Source organism: Prionailurus bengalensis, chromosome E2 (genome assembly GCF_016509475.1).
Source record: "Prionailurus bengalensis isolate Pbe53 chromosome E2, Fcat_Pben_1.1_paternal_pri, whole genome shotgun sequence".
NCBI lineage: Eukaryota > Metazoa > Chordata > Mammalia > Carnivora > Felidae > Prionailurus > Prionailurus bengalensis.
Window position 1 is genome coordinate 42,768,391 of NC_057352.1, and position 16,894 is coordinate 42,785,284.

The 16,894-nt window shown below is 47.5% G+C and overlaps 1 protein-coding gene across 2 annotated transcripts in view; it reads right to left on the bottom strand.

Moving 5' to 3' along the window:
- Positions 1 to 7,911: 7,911 nt before the first annotated feature.
- CMTM4 (CKLF like MARVEL transmembrane domain containing 4) overlaps positions 7,912 to 16,894 on the bottom strand; it is a 62,763-nt gene continuing 53,780 nt past the window's right edge. The window contains exons 3-4 of one of the 2 annotated variants that reach the window (XM_043599407.1): positions 9,544 to 9,642; positions 7,912 to 8,162 (exon numbers count right to left, since the gene is read on the bottom strand). In XM_043599407.1, the coding sequence (XP_043455342.1) occupies positions 7,998 to 8,162; positions 9,544 to 9,642 (264 nt within the window). In that variant the 3' untranslated portion in view covers positions 7,912 to 7,997. The remainder of the gene's footprint in view (positions 8,163 to 9,543; positions 9,643 to 16,894) is intronic. The other variant, XM_043599408.1, reaches the window with a different exon arrangement.

Genomic DNA, 16,894 nt, shown 5'->3' on the forward strand with positions numbered 1-16,894 from the left:
TCCTGCCCCAGCTTTGACACACGTTCTGAAAATACATCCGAAAGCTGATGTGCAGAAACCGAGAGGGGTACACGGTGGGACCTTGCCTGCCCAGCTCAACCGGCCAGGCTGCCTGTCAACACCCATACCCTGGCCTGTGCCACGGAGGCGGGCTGTGTTCAGCCACCACCTCACAAGCTTGTTTCGGGAACTAGGTCCGCGGCCTTTGAAGGGACGGGAGGGAAGTCGGAGCGAGGAGACAATGCCATTTTTACATGTCCATTTATTAAACAAGAACTCCTTCGTGACAATTTAATACAATATTTATTAACGATTAGTGCTGAGAAAATTATTTCCCTCTACATACAAAAATACAGATTTGAACACTATGAAAACAATCAGGACGAGTACCATGAAAAATAGGTCCTTCAAAAGAAATAAAGGGGCAAAACTGAGGGCAACGTGAGGCTCTGTCTGCTGTCGGGGACAAACCCACAGGAGCAAAGGCTTTGGGGCCCCAACACCACTCCAAATGGATAGAGTCAAACCTACAAGCCAGGGTTTGAGAAGCCAGGAAAGCCACCAACAGCATAAACCAATGTTTGCCAAATGGGCATCACCTCAGAATGCCCCACAGCTGTGCCTAAACGATTAAAGGAAAAAGACTTCTAAGAAGCAAAATGTAATCGTTACTAAGTTAACATTGCCCCCCAAAAGTGCCACCCGGCCAAGTACCAATGAGTAATCATATTGGAGCTATTAGCCATCTGATTTCATTTCCTTTGTTAAAATAATGACATCTTCTGGCCCTTCCAAAGGACAAAAAAGAAGCTACAGTTTGAGTAAATCCATTCCTTCATTTTGCAGTGGCTCAGCTAGTTCAAAGAATTTTCTTCACACAGAACTCGCGTCCTATAGATATGGGAGGGGTGGGAAAGCCAACAGAGCAGCTAGAGCGTTATCTAATGTCAGCAAGCTCCTCATAGCAGGGAGTCTATTTTGTCCAAGCGCAAAACCAGAAAGGGCCACTGAGCCCACCCCGGGGAGTCCATAAACCAAAGTCAGCGGACGCCCCTTGGGCAGCCCCTCTCTCCCAGGCAGGGCTGGAGGTGGGCCTGAGCTGGTCCTCTGCTTCACCAGCCCGCCAGCAAGGGAGATCTTCACTGTGTCAGACCTAAAGGGGAAAACCAGAGCGCCACGGATGTTGCATGCTTTTCCTTTCTACAGAACCACTTTCCTCTTACCGTTTGAGGCGAGCAGTGGCTCTCCCTAACTGAACAAGTGGTTTAAAAATGCCAAATGCAGTTATACTGATTAATTATTTCACAGAAATATACGCTTACTCTCAGACTGTTGAAATAAGCAGAAACAAGTCATTGGGGAGAAAGCAGCAGAGAGGAGACAGGAAGAGCCAAGGTGGGTGTGTTTTTTTCTCTTTTTTAAAATACATAACGAAGTTTAAAGGGATAATGGCTAAACCTCAAAGCCATCATTGCTAAAAGCAATATTAAAAGGACACAATCTAACATCATGCTACAAAAATAGTGTCATCTGGTTTAACTAAATGTACATCTTTTTTTCAGTTCCATGATTGACAAGTGTTTATGTGACTGACACACAGAAGGCACCGAAGGTGAAGTGATTATTATTTGTTTTAAAATATACAAAGACAGAATTACCTACTTTGGGGGACAAAAAATACAGTCATACCTGTAATAAATAGTTAAGTGTTTTTGCCACGGGTTCCCGAACCCCTACAGATTTCAACATATACAAATAGTTTCGATCCCTACATTCTCTTAGAGGGAACCACATCAAAATCAAGTTAACAAAAGCATTGGTTTTATCCACATATGTCAGTTTCATCATGAGGCAGGATTTGAAAACTCATTTTTTTTTTTTTTTTTTTTTTTTTTTTTTTTTTTTTTTTTTTTTTTTTTTAAATTTTTTTTCAACGTTTATTTTTTTGGGACAGAGAGAGACAGAGCATGAACGGGGGAGGGGCAGAGAGAGAGGGAGACACAGAATCGGAAACAGGCTCCAGGCTCTGAGCCATCAGCCCAGAGCCTGACGCGGGGCTCAAACTCACGGACCGCGAGATCGTGACCTGGCTGAAGTCGGACGCTTAACCGACTGCGCCACCCAGGCGCCCCGAAAACTCATTTTTAAACGGGTTACAGAGTGAAGGAGCTGGAAGCAGTCAGCCCCCGTGCAGGTCTAGGCCAGCTTGGGGGTCCATCTGGGCCTCCTGCCCTCGTCCTTTCCCACGAGACAGCCTTCCCCCAGCCTTTGGACCAGCCAATTCTCCCTTCAAGCTCTGATTCTTTGCCTCCTTCACTTCTGCAGAAAGGGAAACTTGCGAAATCAATTCTGGAAAAGGCAGGAAAGCAAAATGGCCCACTGAAGGAGGCAGGCATCAGTTAGACCTGGCCCTGCTTGATACAGGCACCAACCGGGTCCCCACACTGTCCTCATTTCCTGGTAACAGGAAATGGTTTCTACAGGGGTTCAGCAGCGTTCTCCAGAGACAACTCCGACGTGACAGTTTTGGACTGAGTCCCATACAAACCAGTACCCGAATCAACTGTGTCCTACCTTCTCTGGTCTGAGGCACAATTATGAGAAGAAACCTCACCTCACCCTAATCCTGTCAACAAAGCTGATTAAGGTCATTTGAGACCAGTTCCTACTGGAAATTGGAACCAGAAAGGTTCTGACAGCCCACTAGAGTCCAGGCTATTAACTCCTTAATGAAGGCTCTCTGGCCTCTGCGTACAATGCATCCCAAGGAAAACCTGCCGCTCCAAGATGTCTAGATGAGCAAGCAGGTCACCCTAATTAAAGTCTTGGCGAAAATGCAGACAACAAACTGACCCTAGGAACAAGATGCACTATTCAAGGATCCATAAGCTAAACTTTATTTTAGGCAAGTTGCTGTTGCTTCAACCTCAGTGGGCTTGTAGGTAACTTTTTTCTTTATTGGTACATTTATGGGATAAGAAAAACCAGAGAGGGAAAAAAAATCCCCAAGGTTCAGAAATTGCACCGAAATGGGACAGAAATATAATCTAGACCAAAGAAGGAAGAACACATCGGCCCCATTCCTCTGTTTCAAGCCTAAGAGTGTATAAATGCCACTAATGCCACTTACTGGTGTGAAGGAAAGTCAAACGGAACATTCATTTTCAGAAGAAAATTCTTCTAGATCTAACAGAGATTAAGGGTATTTTCTATCAGGGACAGTTTCTAAATAAAAGCAACGGACAGGGTCAAATGTTTCAAATAACCTTTCAACCACACAGTTCTTATGATCTCAATAATATCTGCTGAGGGAGGAGGAAACACGAGATTTTATAAAAAGCCAGGGAGGGTGACAAAGCTCAAGGAGGCCTGTGTTAGGTCTGTGTCCTCTCTAAGGTGGAACCAAACCAGAATCTGAGTCCCCTGTCCAGACCTCAAGAGCCAACCCAGAGCTCCAAGACATACTGGTCCCAACATCCAGCTTTGGCTCTCAGGCTGAATGCAAACCTCAGCCCTCACTTTTCCAAAGACAAGAGAACAGGAAGGTAGTTAACCAAGCACATTTTTTCAAAATGGCCTGGGTCGGTGACCACATGCAGGGTGATGGCCAGTTCCCCGGAGGCACGCAGTCTGGGTGTGCTGGGCCCCTCTCTCCTATCACCTCCCATTCTTGCCCCTGCTCCACTCTCCAGTCTGTTGCCCAGCTGGTCCTGAGAGTGGGTGCTGATAAGGTAAGAAAAATTTGAGGCAGACAAAAGTCCTGGGTTCTGCAAAGTTCACTAGGAACCAAAAAGGTGTCTGGGGACTTCAAAAGCTAATGACAGTCCCTTGGGGCAGAGAACAACTTTTTATTTTCCTAGAGAGAATCAATTGGCAGTAGCCTTTACCTAGAAAGTGCTTTTTGCCTTTGCCTGTTTAATGTCCTTATTTTCCTGTAAACAAGATATGGAGAAAATGACAGTCGGGAAGTAGCAGGATGACTTCCCGGTTGCCTGGTTTTGAACACGGATGGCACAGTGGGAACCACTTAAGTCATCACTGCCTTCCAGAATCACTAAATTGGCCACACATCGCCTCCACACACTACTTACGTTAGGGCTGGTTCTGAGAACTCACAGAAAATCTTGCACAGCCAGAGATTAGAACTTGGGCCACCTCTTAGACACATGGAGAGGTGAGGAGTTTCTTCCAAACAGCACATGATTGCACGACGAGGTGAGCTTGGACCGCACACAGGACATAATATACGGAGGCCTTATTCCAGGCTCGTTCGTTGCAAGCAAGAATCCATACACACGTGCAGACAAAGGAGTGCCTCCTCGCCTCAAGAGACCGCCTGTGGCTGAACCCAAGTCTGAATCGCTAAGAAACCATCAAAGAAAGGCAGAGGAAGTGGCAAACTTTTTAAAACAGTAGACATGTTTTCAATGGAGTCAAAAGCTCTCACCATCTAATGGGTCGGATACACTTCATGCCTACCCACAGGTGTGCGCCTCCCTGCCAGGGGACAGTCGTGGTGCCCTGAGGGCCGGGGCTGTGGTCCGCCCCCGAGAGTCAAGCCCTCAGAGAGTCAAGCCCTCAGAGCCGGTGGGTCCCGCTGGCTCCCATGTGACCAGCCAGGCTCTGTCCCCGCTAGCTTTTCAGTTCCAGCCGCCGAGACCGGGACTGGACAGGCCACTACATCCTTGCCTTTTTGTGGGCAAAGGTAACCTCTCTGGGATGAGTGTTTCTGCACAGAGTAAAAATCTAAAATAAAATACTTTGAATCAAACTTGTCCTAGAAGGTTTTAATCTGTGACTACCTTTGTCCTTCCCTGGCTTTATATGGGACCAACAAGCGACTTTTGGCCTCCATGACTGTAATCTTTCTGTATGAAAAGAAAAAGACCTCTCCCTCCCTCCACGCCTTCAACCCTGTAGAGAAACATACAGGAGAATCCGAGGGAGAAAATACCACATCAACCAAAATCGGTGCCAAGATCGACTTTCTCTGAAGACGTCGGTGTGCATCTATCTAAAACCACCAGGGGTTCCACCGGAGGCTGGAAGGTCGCCACCACACGGTCTCCAGGCACAAAGTCCAATCTACACAGCAACTGCAGTTCCCATCAAGTTTGGCACAAACTACGAAAGCCAGCATCCTCCTACCAGAAAATTGCCTCAGCCTTAAAATACCCCAAACCAAATGGATGTGGTCCACATTGGAACCATTACATGCACAAATAGGCTTCCTTCAATTTGCAAAAACAAAACTAAACAAAAGTCCTGCTAAGCGCCCCCTAAATCTAGATTGTCGTGTTTGCACACAGAGGCAACATAAGAAAAACAAGTGTCGTCACATTCGTCCTAGACAACCACACTCTCCTCTCAGAACTGCCCCCCCCACGCTGCCGCAAGAGGAGGTCTGCTCCCGGGCTCTGCGCCACACCAATAAGAGAGCTGGCTGCTTCTGGCTGTAGTGGGAGCTAATTAAATATAAAGAAATATATTTACAGAAACCATGGGGGAGCCTCATGGCACAAAGGATATTAAATAGTTACAGGGACATAAATAATTCCGAAGATTCTAACACTAAGATGCAAAGCGACCACTACGTCCCTCGGTGGCACAAGGGATCGTCACTTTTTATCACCTATAAGCATTTACAATTGCAATGGGCTTCAGAACCACTACTTGCAGCTTTCAACACATCCTCGGGAGGCCAACAGGCCCTTTTCCACCAGGTGATAAACTGGTTTTATTGCAGCCACTTGGAAAAACTTGGGCAACAATCCTGCCCGAGTGGTATTCTTTTTCTTGATCTCACTTCAAAGGCAGCTTTTTACTGAGGCCAAGTAACATGACTCCCAGCAGATTCCTGATAAAGCTCAGGGTGGTCCTTCCACGTGGGCCCCACTCAATGCGAGGCTGGGTCTTTGTGGCCCTGTTTCTAAGTGGAAATCTCAGAGGGAGAGAAGCCCGTTTCAGACTATGCAGACACAGTCGACAAATGCAAAATAAATACATAAAAATGAACAGACAAAATCCAGATGTCATCATCTCCTCACAAGTCACTACACATAAGAAGTTCAAAGTTTGTGAGGTGTGACTGGTGCCGCCTCACAACACGCATGGGAAGGGGGCTCGATCGGACCCGTGTGGGAGCAGGGGAGGTGCGTGACCACCGGGCCGGCGGGGTCTGCACCGACAGCCCACCGCCCCTGACGCGGACAAGGAACCGCAGCAGAATTCGGCCAGTTCCGGACGGTCGGTTCAGGCGGCTGACCCCTAGCCCCGACCCTTCAGACGTGGAAGGTACCATTTCCCCTAGCACCGCCTGCCTAGCAGTGGTCCCTGCGCTGGGAAATGAGATGCTGCTTTTCTGTGAGGCATGCGATGCCACGGGTGCACGGATGACACCCTCTCGCACCTGCTCTGCTCCCCACCTCCGAGCACACACTCGTGTTCGCTCTCTCCTCACGCAGCACGCGGCGAAAGCTGCAGTCATTCACTACTAGACAAGATCCTAGGGATCCTCCGCGGGCTGCAAACATGCTGCCGCCCCCCACCCCCATCCCCACCGGGGCAGGGCGGGTTTCCTCCCTGGTGACAGCCAGACACAGAATAGTAGAGGGACACGGAGGTTTGTAAACATTCAAAACAGTTCAGAGAGTGAAAACCCAACAAGTTACGGGCAATTTTTCCATGAAAGATACAATTATCGTTTCCCAATGAGAAAAAAAACAAAACCAAAAACAAACAAAAAAACCTACAGCCTCAAAGGGGTTCATGTAACACATTCACCACAATCATCTTCACTTTATCAAGAATCCATCCAAAACCTTACATAACTAGAATTTTCCCCAGCAACTTCCGAGGTCGATGTTCACAGTCATGACCCTGAGGCACAAAAGCCACAACCCGTGCCTTCTGGAACATCAGTGAAAGGGTGTGTCGTGCTGGAAATTCAAGTATTTTCAAATCCTAGACAAACCTACTCAGAATCACTTTAGAACTGTCCTCAGGCATTTACAAATTCGCACACATCCCTAAAACAGGTGTGTCCCCACCTGTGGTCCATGAAGCCAGCAAAGGTGCCAGCATTCTGGTTGGTGGAATGTTTTGTTTTGTTTTGTTTTTTGTTTTTTGTGGCTTTTACCTGAGAAGGCAAAATTGCAGGAAGCCTGCAATTCAGCCTCCAAGTAGTAAGGGTGGGTCTGAAACTGGAAAACAAGATGGTCCCCACGTTCCCGGAGGAGAATCTGGGATTCAGGGAAGTGACGCATTTCAGGAAGAATTAATTGAGTGACTTCTCAGCAGGGTGGGAACCGACAGGTGACCTTCCCGCATGTCAGCAGTCCCACTGAACGGCCCCAAGAGGGCAGCAGCTTTTCCCATCCCCGTAAAGTCTGGGCCCGGCAAAGAGCTCCACCAGCGCCCCCATCACCAAGACCCTCAGCGTCACGCGTGGCTTTCTGGGCCTGGGCTGGGTGTGTCGACGCCCCAGGAGTGGAAGACGAGGAGCAGGGGAGGCTCCGGGCAGCAAGACTAAATGGTGCCCCGGAGCTCGCGAGGGGGCTGCCCGGCGATCGCTGCCAACCCCACACCTTCATTCCTTGATTTCCACCCCCTCCTAGCAGCCCCCATTAATCCAAAGTCTTGAGCTGTCACAAAAATATATGACAGGGTGGCTCGGAGTCAGATGTGAAGCCTGTGCTCGGGGACAGCGAAGACCTAAAGCAGACGCGGCAGCCGGAAAGGTCGGCGGCAACCACGGCCACCCAACGCTGGACCGATCGGCAGGTCTCTGCCGCCCGCCTCGGTCAGAACAGCTGGGCGCAGCGGCTCCCTGCCTCAAATACCTGCCAACGGGGGCTCTGAAAACCCTTTCCCAGGATAAACTTTCACCAAAGAGGACAAAATTCAACTTAATCACGGGAAAATCTGACATGATGAGGGAAAGAAAACTTGTCTGAAAGGATGGGCACGGGGACAAGAGGGAGGAGGATGGCAGGTGCTCATGTGTCCAGGCGCTGGATCTCAGGGCGACCGTCCACGTCTCTGGACTCCGTGCGGGCTCGGATGTAGTCACTGGCACTCTGCTGGTGGATGCTGAGTCTCCATTTCTGCACCGCCAGGAACGTGTTCACTGCATATACCGCGGTTGCCAAGAAGCCAAATATCTGCAAAACACGGGCACGGTCAGTCCTCAGACACATCAGCCGCGTACCAGGTGTGAGGCCAGGACCTGCCCTGAGCAGCTCACATTCACCCGAGATGTGTGCAACTGTCCCAGCTGTACCCACAATGCCCAGACCCACTGATATTCAGCTGTCTGACTGTGGCCAAGTGCGCAGTGAACATGACCCACATAAAGTTCTGCATCACCTGAAGACAGCCCAAGACTTCTTTTAAAGTATTTTGGATCTATTAAAAACAAACAAACAGGGGTGGCCTGGGTGGCTCAGTCGGTTAAGCGGCCAACTCTTGGTTTTGGCTCAGGTCGTGATCTCGGGGATTGTGGGTTTGAGCCCCGTGTCGAGCTCTTCTATGCTCACTGCGCAGAGCCTGCTTCAGATCCTCTGTCTCCCTCTTTCTGGCCCTCCTATGCACGTTCTCTCTCAAAAATAAATAAACGTTAAAAAAAGTTAAAAAACAAACAATCACAGAAGTGCCTCTTTTACAACACCTTCATGGCCACTGGTCCCAGGTAAGAAAGTAAAATGTAGACCAAAATACCGTATAGACAGAAAATGAGGGTCTCAGGTGTCAGCCCCTAAAATCAAGCCATAATGCCTGACTTTCCAAATCACAGCCCCCCAGCCTCTGTCTGCTGTCCAGCTGCCTCACCCCTGGGCAGCTCCAGGTGGTCAGCTCCGGGGTAAAAAGCAGTATAATTTTAATGATTCGAAAGGACTGATGAATCCACTGAGTGACACTAGGGACAGTAGCTGGCTTAATATTTTTTACAAACGTTTCAAACCAGCAGCCCCCCTACCATGGCAAAAGTGCTACATGTTCATTATAAATACAGAGCAATATAGAAATGCAAAACACAGAGCGTGAAAGTCTTAAGGTTATCTGGTTCCCACCCTCCCCCGAAGGCATTCCACCTCAAAGAACAAAAAACATGTCACCTGACTGCTACATGGAGTCAGGCCTACTTCTTCTTCATTAAGATTCTCCCCCACACATTGACAGATAAGGCTCTTAAAAGTAACATCACTAACAGACACGCAGGGCTCTGGAAACAGACTAAAGCAGTGATTCTCAAATTTGAGCATGCACCTGAATCACCCAGAGGGCTTATTACTGGGGATCTCTAATTCAGTAGCTCTGGGGGAGCCTGGCAATGGCATTTCTAACAAGTTCCTCGGTGATGCTGAGGCTGCTCTTCTGGGGACCACACTTTGAGAACCACAGCTCTGAAGGAACCAGGAACTCCACTGACTCAGTAAGAACATCGTTAGCAAAGAAAAAGCTAGGGAAGAACGAGCAGGACGCAGGCTAGGGGACAGAGGAGAGCAACTCACAGGATGCACAAATCAGCCTGAGTTCACTTACCACGGCAGCAATTTCTGCTCCGGTTTTGTGGTTTAAAGCAGCCAGTACAATCGAAGCAATAAAGAAAAAGAAAGTGCTGAGTCCAGTGTTGACCAAATCCTAAAGAAGAAGATAAAGTCACTTGGAAAGAATGATTTCCTGCTTTGCCCTAAAGCAGCACAAGGCCCAGCCTCTCTAGTGACACCATATTTTAGTCTCAATGGCCCAGGGGTACTGGTCCCACAAAGGAAGGCAAAGATGACACCAGCTTATGATGATGCTACTTGATACGTCACCACAGCAAAATCCACATTTTAATCAACCACGTTGTCATTTCTTAATGAATTATTACAGAAACCCAAACTGCTAACCCATTAAGGACACGCACGTTAATTACCATTTTGAGTTCTACTGTCATCTTTTCAAACTAAGTTAAAATCACCTCAGCATGGGCAGCACTCCCCAGAAGTCCAGAATGTACTGTAACTGGCCAAGTGCCCTCCATCGCCACCCCACCCCCCCATTCATTTGTGACTTGGCAAGTGCATGGGTTTTTAGACCTAGAGAACTCACTTAGCCAGACCTCACGCTCTTTCTTATGCATGGTCTTTCATGGGTCTCTATGGCTAAAGCCTAGAGGATTTTCTCCTAAGTTTTTTGCAAAGCAAATGAGGTTAGGTATCCAATGCTTCCAAGATTTAACTCCTGTCTCAGCTGTGAAGACAAACAGAGCACATCGATTAAGTGTCACAGCCTGACGTGGGTCCTTACCCACCATGACTTGGGACAAGCCATTTTGCTTCTTGTGTCTCATGTGGGGACAGTACCCCCACCTCACAGAGTTATTCTAGGGGTCAGGTGGAGACACTCACAGCTACGGTTCCCTGTACATTAATTGCTGCTTCTGTAATCGCCAATGTGACAATGGGATGCTGACAGCCGGGGTCATACCAGAGTCCATATAATCTCTACAGGGAAGCAAAATCCAGGGGAAATGCTAGACTGTGCATCAACACCAGGTGGGTCCTCACGGGCCATCTCCTTTTTTTAAAAAATGTTTATTTTGAGAGCGACATAGAATGCGCGTGCTAACACACGTGCGCGCACACACACACACACACACACACACACACACACAGACGTGTGTGTGTGTGTGTGTGTGTGCCAGAGTTGGGGAGGGGAAGAGAGAGGGAGAGAGAGAGAGAATCCCAATCAAGTTCCGTGATGAGAGCACAGAGCCCAACATGGGGCTTGATCCCACAATCCTGGGATCATGACCTGAGCTGAAATCAAGAGTCGGACACTCGACCAAATGAGCCACCCAGGTGCCCCGTCATCTCTTTCCAAAGTTGCAAAAAAGCAACGTTCTCATCACAGAGGTACTGAGCCTACGCAGCAGGAACCCCAGCACACTGCTGGTGCGGGCTTCCCTAGGGGCTCACAGAGCGAAGCAAGCACCAACTACAAAACTCTGTTCAGAAACCGTCTGCCAGCACAACAGTTTTCAGCTGTGACCAATGTGAAGTAAGGGCAAGTTTTTCACAAATTCAAACCAGGAAGTGTTCAGTTAAAATGCTCAGGTCTGGGTAAGGTGCTGTAGGAATAAAGAATATAAAATGTACTTTCCAAAACAAACACTATTCAGAAGCGAGGGGAGTTTTGTGATACATGCTGAGGCCAAACATCAAACCAAATCGTATGTACATTATTGGTGACAGTGTAAAAATATAAATTGGTCAAGGGCCTATATGCATCAAAGGTTTTAAAAAGGTTCGTGTTGCCTATGATTTCCACATTTGGAAATTCATCTTAAATATCACACTAGTGCAAAGGTCTCAGTATAAGGATGTTCGTCATAATCCTTAACATAGCAAAAAAAAAAAAAAAAACCAAAAAAACAAAAACAAAAAAACCCTCAAAAACTGGAAACAAACAAAATGCTCAAGAATAAAGGAGTTGTTAAATAAAATGGTATCTCCACAATGGAACACTATGCAGTCATTAAAATAATGGTGAAGTTGTATATTTAACATGAAATATACTTAAAATAGTTTAAGTGAAAAAGCATAATTCTAATGATTCCATTCCACACCACCCCACACACACATATCACAACATACATGCCTAGGTGAAAAATAGTCTACATAGTCTGGAAGCTTATATCAAGTTTTACAAGTGGTTATCCCAATGGTTTGTATCACGTATGACTTTTTAATAACTTTATTGAGATAGAAATCATATGCCATATAATATACCCAATTAAGATGTGCAATTCAATTACCATGATCTAATTTTATTTTATTTTTTTAATGTTTATTTATTTATTTGAGAGAGGGTGAGAGAGAGAGAGGAAGAGAGAGAGAGAGAGAGAGAGAGGTGGGGAGGGACAAAGACAGAGGAGAGAGAACCCCAAGCAGGCTCCATGCTGTCAGCACAGAGCCAGACATGGGGCTCGAACTCACAAACCATGAGATCATGACCTGAGCTGAAACCAAGAGTCAGATACTTAACCAACTGAGCCACCCAGGCGCACCTACCATTATCTAATTTTAGAACATTTTCAGCACCAAAAAGAAACTCATTAGCAGTTAATTCTTCATCCCTCTCCTAATCCTAGGCAACCACTAACCTGCTTTCTGTCTCTTTGGATCTTCCTATTCTGGACATTTCATATAAATAGAATTATATATTATGTGCTCTTTTGGATTGGCTTCTCCCACTCAGTTTAAGATTTCTAAGGTTCATTCAGGATGGAGCACAGATCAACACTTCATTCCCTTCTCTTACTATATAGTATTCCATTGTACAGGTACCCCACATGTTATTTACCTTTTCATCAGTTTTTGGACATCTGAGTTGTTTCCACTTTCCGGTTGTTTTAAACAATGCTATTATGAACTTACTAGCATTTGTGTAGATGTATGTTTTCATTTGTGTTGGATCATCACATGATTTTTTTTTCGTTTATCTGTATTTTCCCGTTTTTCTGTAACAAACACTTATTCCCCTGCACGGCTTTATTAAAAGGCTTAAAAGTGGAATACTGCACATGTTCATCAGCATCAACTACATGAGTTCCTCATCCGTGAAACAAACATCAGGCCTTGTAGGTTCATCCTTCACATTAGGGGGCACACATGGACATGACCTGAGAACAGGCTTTGGGGGGAGTAGTCAACAGTGGTGTTTAACTTTCTTTAATGCTTTTTTTTTTAATGTTTATTTTTGAGAGAGAGACAGAGACAGAGACAGAGATAACGAGTGGGGGAGGGGCAGAGAGAGAGGGAGACACAGAATCAGAAGCAGGCTCTAGCTCTGAGCTGTCAGCACAGAGCCCCCGACAACAGGCTCAAGCCCATGAACTGCGAGATCATGACCTGAGCCAAAGTCGGGATGCTTAACCAAATGAGCCACCCAGCCTCATGAAAAGGATGAAAACCACCCTCACATACATACACATTTGGGTCCCTTCTTCAGTGACACACCAGGAGGTACAGATGTGAACCCCTGTAACTCCAAGAACAGATCAAAAGGGTGTGGCCTAGAGGGTGCGAACCCGAGACCTATTGACCATATCTGGCCCACAGACAGGTTTGACTTGCACGGCTTTCAAACCAAATTTGAACACGCTGACATTTAAACACCAGAAGACTGTACGTAAAAAACTAAGTTCTTAAAAACAAACAAACAAACAACCTTCTAGCTGCCTTTGAAAAACCGTTCCAGAAGTGCCCTATGGCAACCACAGGGTCAGCGGGGGCTGAGTAGGAGAACCACCTGCCTGCCTCCCCGGTCTCCAGCCCCAGAGGCCCCGGTGTCTACAAGCCCAAGCCAGTCCCCGAGAACGGGCCGTCCTGTAACGTGCCCCACCCTTCCACACTCTGTGCCCAGGAGTCACCCACTCATCTCTCAGCTGGAGGCCCAGCTGGAATCTGGCGTTTTCTCTGAACTTCCCCTGACTGACCCACTCCAGGCTCCTGCCCAGGGAATCCACCACCTCCTTGCCTGTGTCCTGCCAGGCCACACACAAAACTGGATCTGATGGAGCACACCTGTCCACAGGCAAGCAGCTTGCATCCACCTGCCGTGTGCTTTCAGTTCCAAGTCCTGGCACAAAGTAGGTATCCGGTTCATGTTTGCCGGACTGATAACAGGTGAGATAGTTGTGAACAGGTTGGGCCCCAGCCTGTCACTGCAACTGCTCCCAAACCACGGGGCTCCGTGGCTGGCTCTGGCATCGGTTCTACACAAGGATGAGAGAGCAAGTTCACAGCCACTCAGTCTATACCACGCACGGACTTGTGCTCGAATGGCCCCAGTATCAAAGGGACAATCCTAATACTGATGATAGTGGCAAATACTCTCCATGGAGTCCCTGTTGTGCCAACTCCGTGTGCGTGTGTGCGTGCGCGCGCACATGTGTGTATAACTTCACAGATCCTAACCTAATTATGACCCAAAATATGTATAAAGTAGGACACGTGTTATTTTGTTCTGCTTTTATGGGGAAAGAAACGGAGTACCAGAAAGGATAAGTGTGTGATAATAAAAAAAATATGTATTTGGTCTTTGTCCCCAGTTCCTTGGCATTTTCTGGGATGACGGGAGTATCTTTTGTGGTTCATAAGGAGCCCCTCTCAACCATAAACAACCATTAGTTTGTGCTAATGAGGTGACTCTCTGGAGCCCCTGGATAGTTTCAGCTTGGGAGGTGGTTACCAGAAAAACCAACCAGGCTGTTAGAGGGTTAGAACTTTCTGCCTCATCTGCACCAACCTCCAGGGAGGGGAGAAGGGCTAGAGATTGGGTTCAACCTCCAAACGACCAACGATTTTAACCAATCATGCCTACATAATGAAACCTCCCTAAAAACCTCCGAATGACGGGGTTCAGGGAGCTTCCGAGCTGGTGACTACACACCCAGGCCGGGAGGGTGCTGCACCCCAACTCCAGGAGGTCAGAGGCTCCAGCACGTTGAGACTTCTGGATCCTGCCCTCCACATAACACATCTCTTCCACGTGGCTGTTCCTGCGTTGTATCCTTTACAACAAACCAGTAGTCATAAGTAAGCATTTTCCCAAGTTCTGTAAGCTACTCTAGAGAACTATGAACCTGAGGAGGCAGCTGTGAGAACGCCCAAATCTGCAGTTGGAGCAGGTGACCTGGGAGCTCCATTTGTGGCAGGTGTGTGAAGTGGGGGCAGTCTCGAGGAACTAAGCCCTTCGCCTGGGGATCTGTGTCAACTGTAGGCGTTAGTGTCGGAATGGAGTTGAGTTTTTGGACACCTAGTTAGTGTCAGAGAATTAGAGAACTGCTCGGTCTGGAAAAACTACACAGATTTGATGTCAGAAAAAAAAAAAAAGACACACATTTGGTGTAAAAAGTTGTGTCAGAAACCCCACACAATGAGTCACGGCCAAGTCCTTGGGGGCTCTTCAGGTGGCTCCTCTGGGTGACTCAGACTGTCCCAACTCAACACCCAACCAACCTGGGTTGTTGATCCGGAGAGGTCTGTGGGATGAGCGAGGGCCGCTAAGGCACTGAGAAGGAAACCAAGGAGGAAGGAGAAAAGCCAGGACAGGGTAGTATCAGGGCAGGCAAGAGTGGAGAGTACAGCAGCAAGAACAGAGCGTTCCATGGCAGATTCCGCTCAAATGTTCAGTGAGGAGATGGGCGGGCACCTGGGTGGCTCAGTCAGTTAGGTGTCTGACTCTCGGTCATGATCTCGCGGTTTCGTGGGTTGGAGCCGCGCATCAGCCTCTGTGCTGGCAGCGTGGAGCCTGCTTGGGATTTTCTCTCCTTCTCTCTCTGCCCCTCCCCACTCGCACTGTTTCTGTCTCTCTCAAATGAAAAAAATATATATTTAAAACATGTTCAGTGAGGGGAGAACTGAGGAATAGCCTGGGGATCCAGGAACATGGAGGCCCCAGAGATCACGACCAGAGTACTCTCAAGAACGTCAAATTTACCGGGGCGCCTGGGTGGCGCAGTCGGTTAAGCGTCCGACTTCAGCCAGGTCATGATCTCGCGGTCCGTGAGTTCGAGCCCCGCGTCGGGGTCTGGGCTGATGGCTCAGAGCCTGGAGCCTGTTTCTGATTCTGTGCCTCCCTCTCTCTCTGCCCCTCCCCCGTTCATGCTCTGTCTCTCTCTGTCCCAAAAATAAATAAATGTTGGAAAAAAAAATTTAAAAAAAAAGAACGTCAAATTTACCTTTTGACCCAAGCGGTGACTCCACCGTCTTTATCATTCTTCATTCAACTGTACATTTTAATGAATTTTTCTGAATGATCTGTATTTGACAGTGAAAGGTGGGAAAACACAGATTGGGAGTAGGGCAGGAGAGACAGCACGTGCAGACCTCCCTGCTGGTTACGAAGTTAGGCTGAGCAGGCCCTGACGGGCTCGTAGCACCAGCTACGGAGACTGGGAGCCGCTGGTAGGCTTTCAGTGGTGGGAAAGGGATGAGAGAAGAGAAGGAAGGGGTGGGGCAAGAGGCCTGGGACACTAACCAAGGTAAACACAGATAGGACACACAGGCATATGAGCCCCTGATATACAGAGAAAAACAAATACCACGTGGTAAGTCCCATAGATTCATCAACAAACAAACAAGCAAACCCAGAGCTAACAGAATCTTTCTGCTTGCATCAAATAATGCTTGTATAAAATACACACTTTGCAACCTCCTCCTTATGTGCCATTTTTCATGAATATTTTTATGTCAATGTAGGCTCCTGAACGACCATTTTGCTAAATCTATACTAATCACACCCTATTTCATTCACTAGCAAGCTCTGTTGATGACAAGAACTCCTACCGCCTTGTTAGAAAAACACAACACAGAAGGCCAACCCTCTGTAGGGATTCCAACTGGGAAACCCAATCCCAATAAGCTGTGTCCAGCCCTGAAGAGCTCACTTTTTCTCCCTTCCCAAAGAATAGATGACCTGAGCTCTCCTCAGTAAGTACTACCTCCTCAAGTTCATGTACTCACATACTCTTCTGTTGGATAAGCAAACACCTTCATCTGCTCTAAAAGGTTGGAAATTCTCAGCGCGTCTGGGTGGCTCAGGTGGTTGGGCATCCAACTCTTGGTTTCAGTTCAGGTCATGATCTCACGGCTCCATGAGTTCGAGCCCCACATCGGGCTCTGCACTGATGATGTGGAGCCTGCTAGGGGTTCCCTCCCTCCCTCTCTCTCTCAAAATAAATAAATCAACTTAAAAAAAATGGGGGGGGTGGAAATTCTGGAAAAAGGATCCCAAAAAATTGAAAGCATTCTCAAGTGACCACATCACTCACTCAGGTGTTTGCTCCACCAACACCATCCAGAAGAAAATGATGTATGTCAACTTCCCAGTGAAAAAGAGG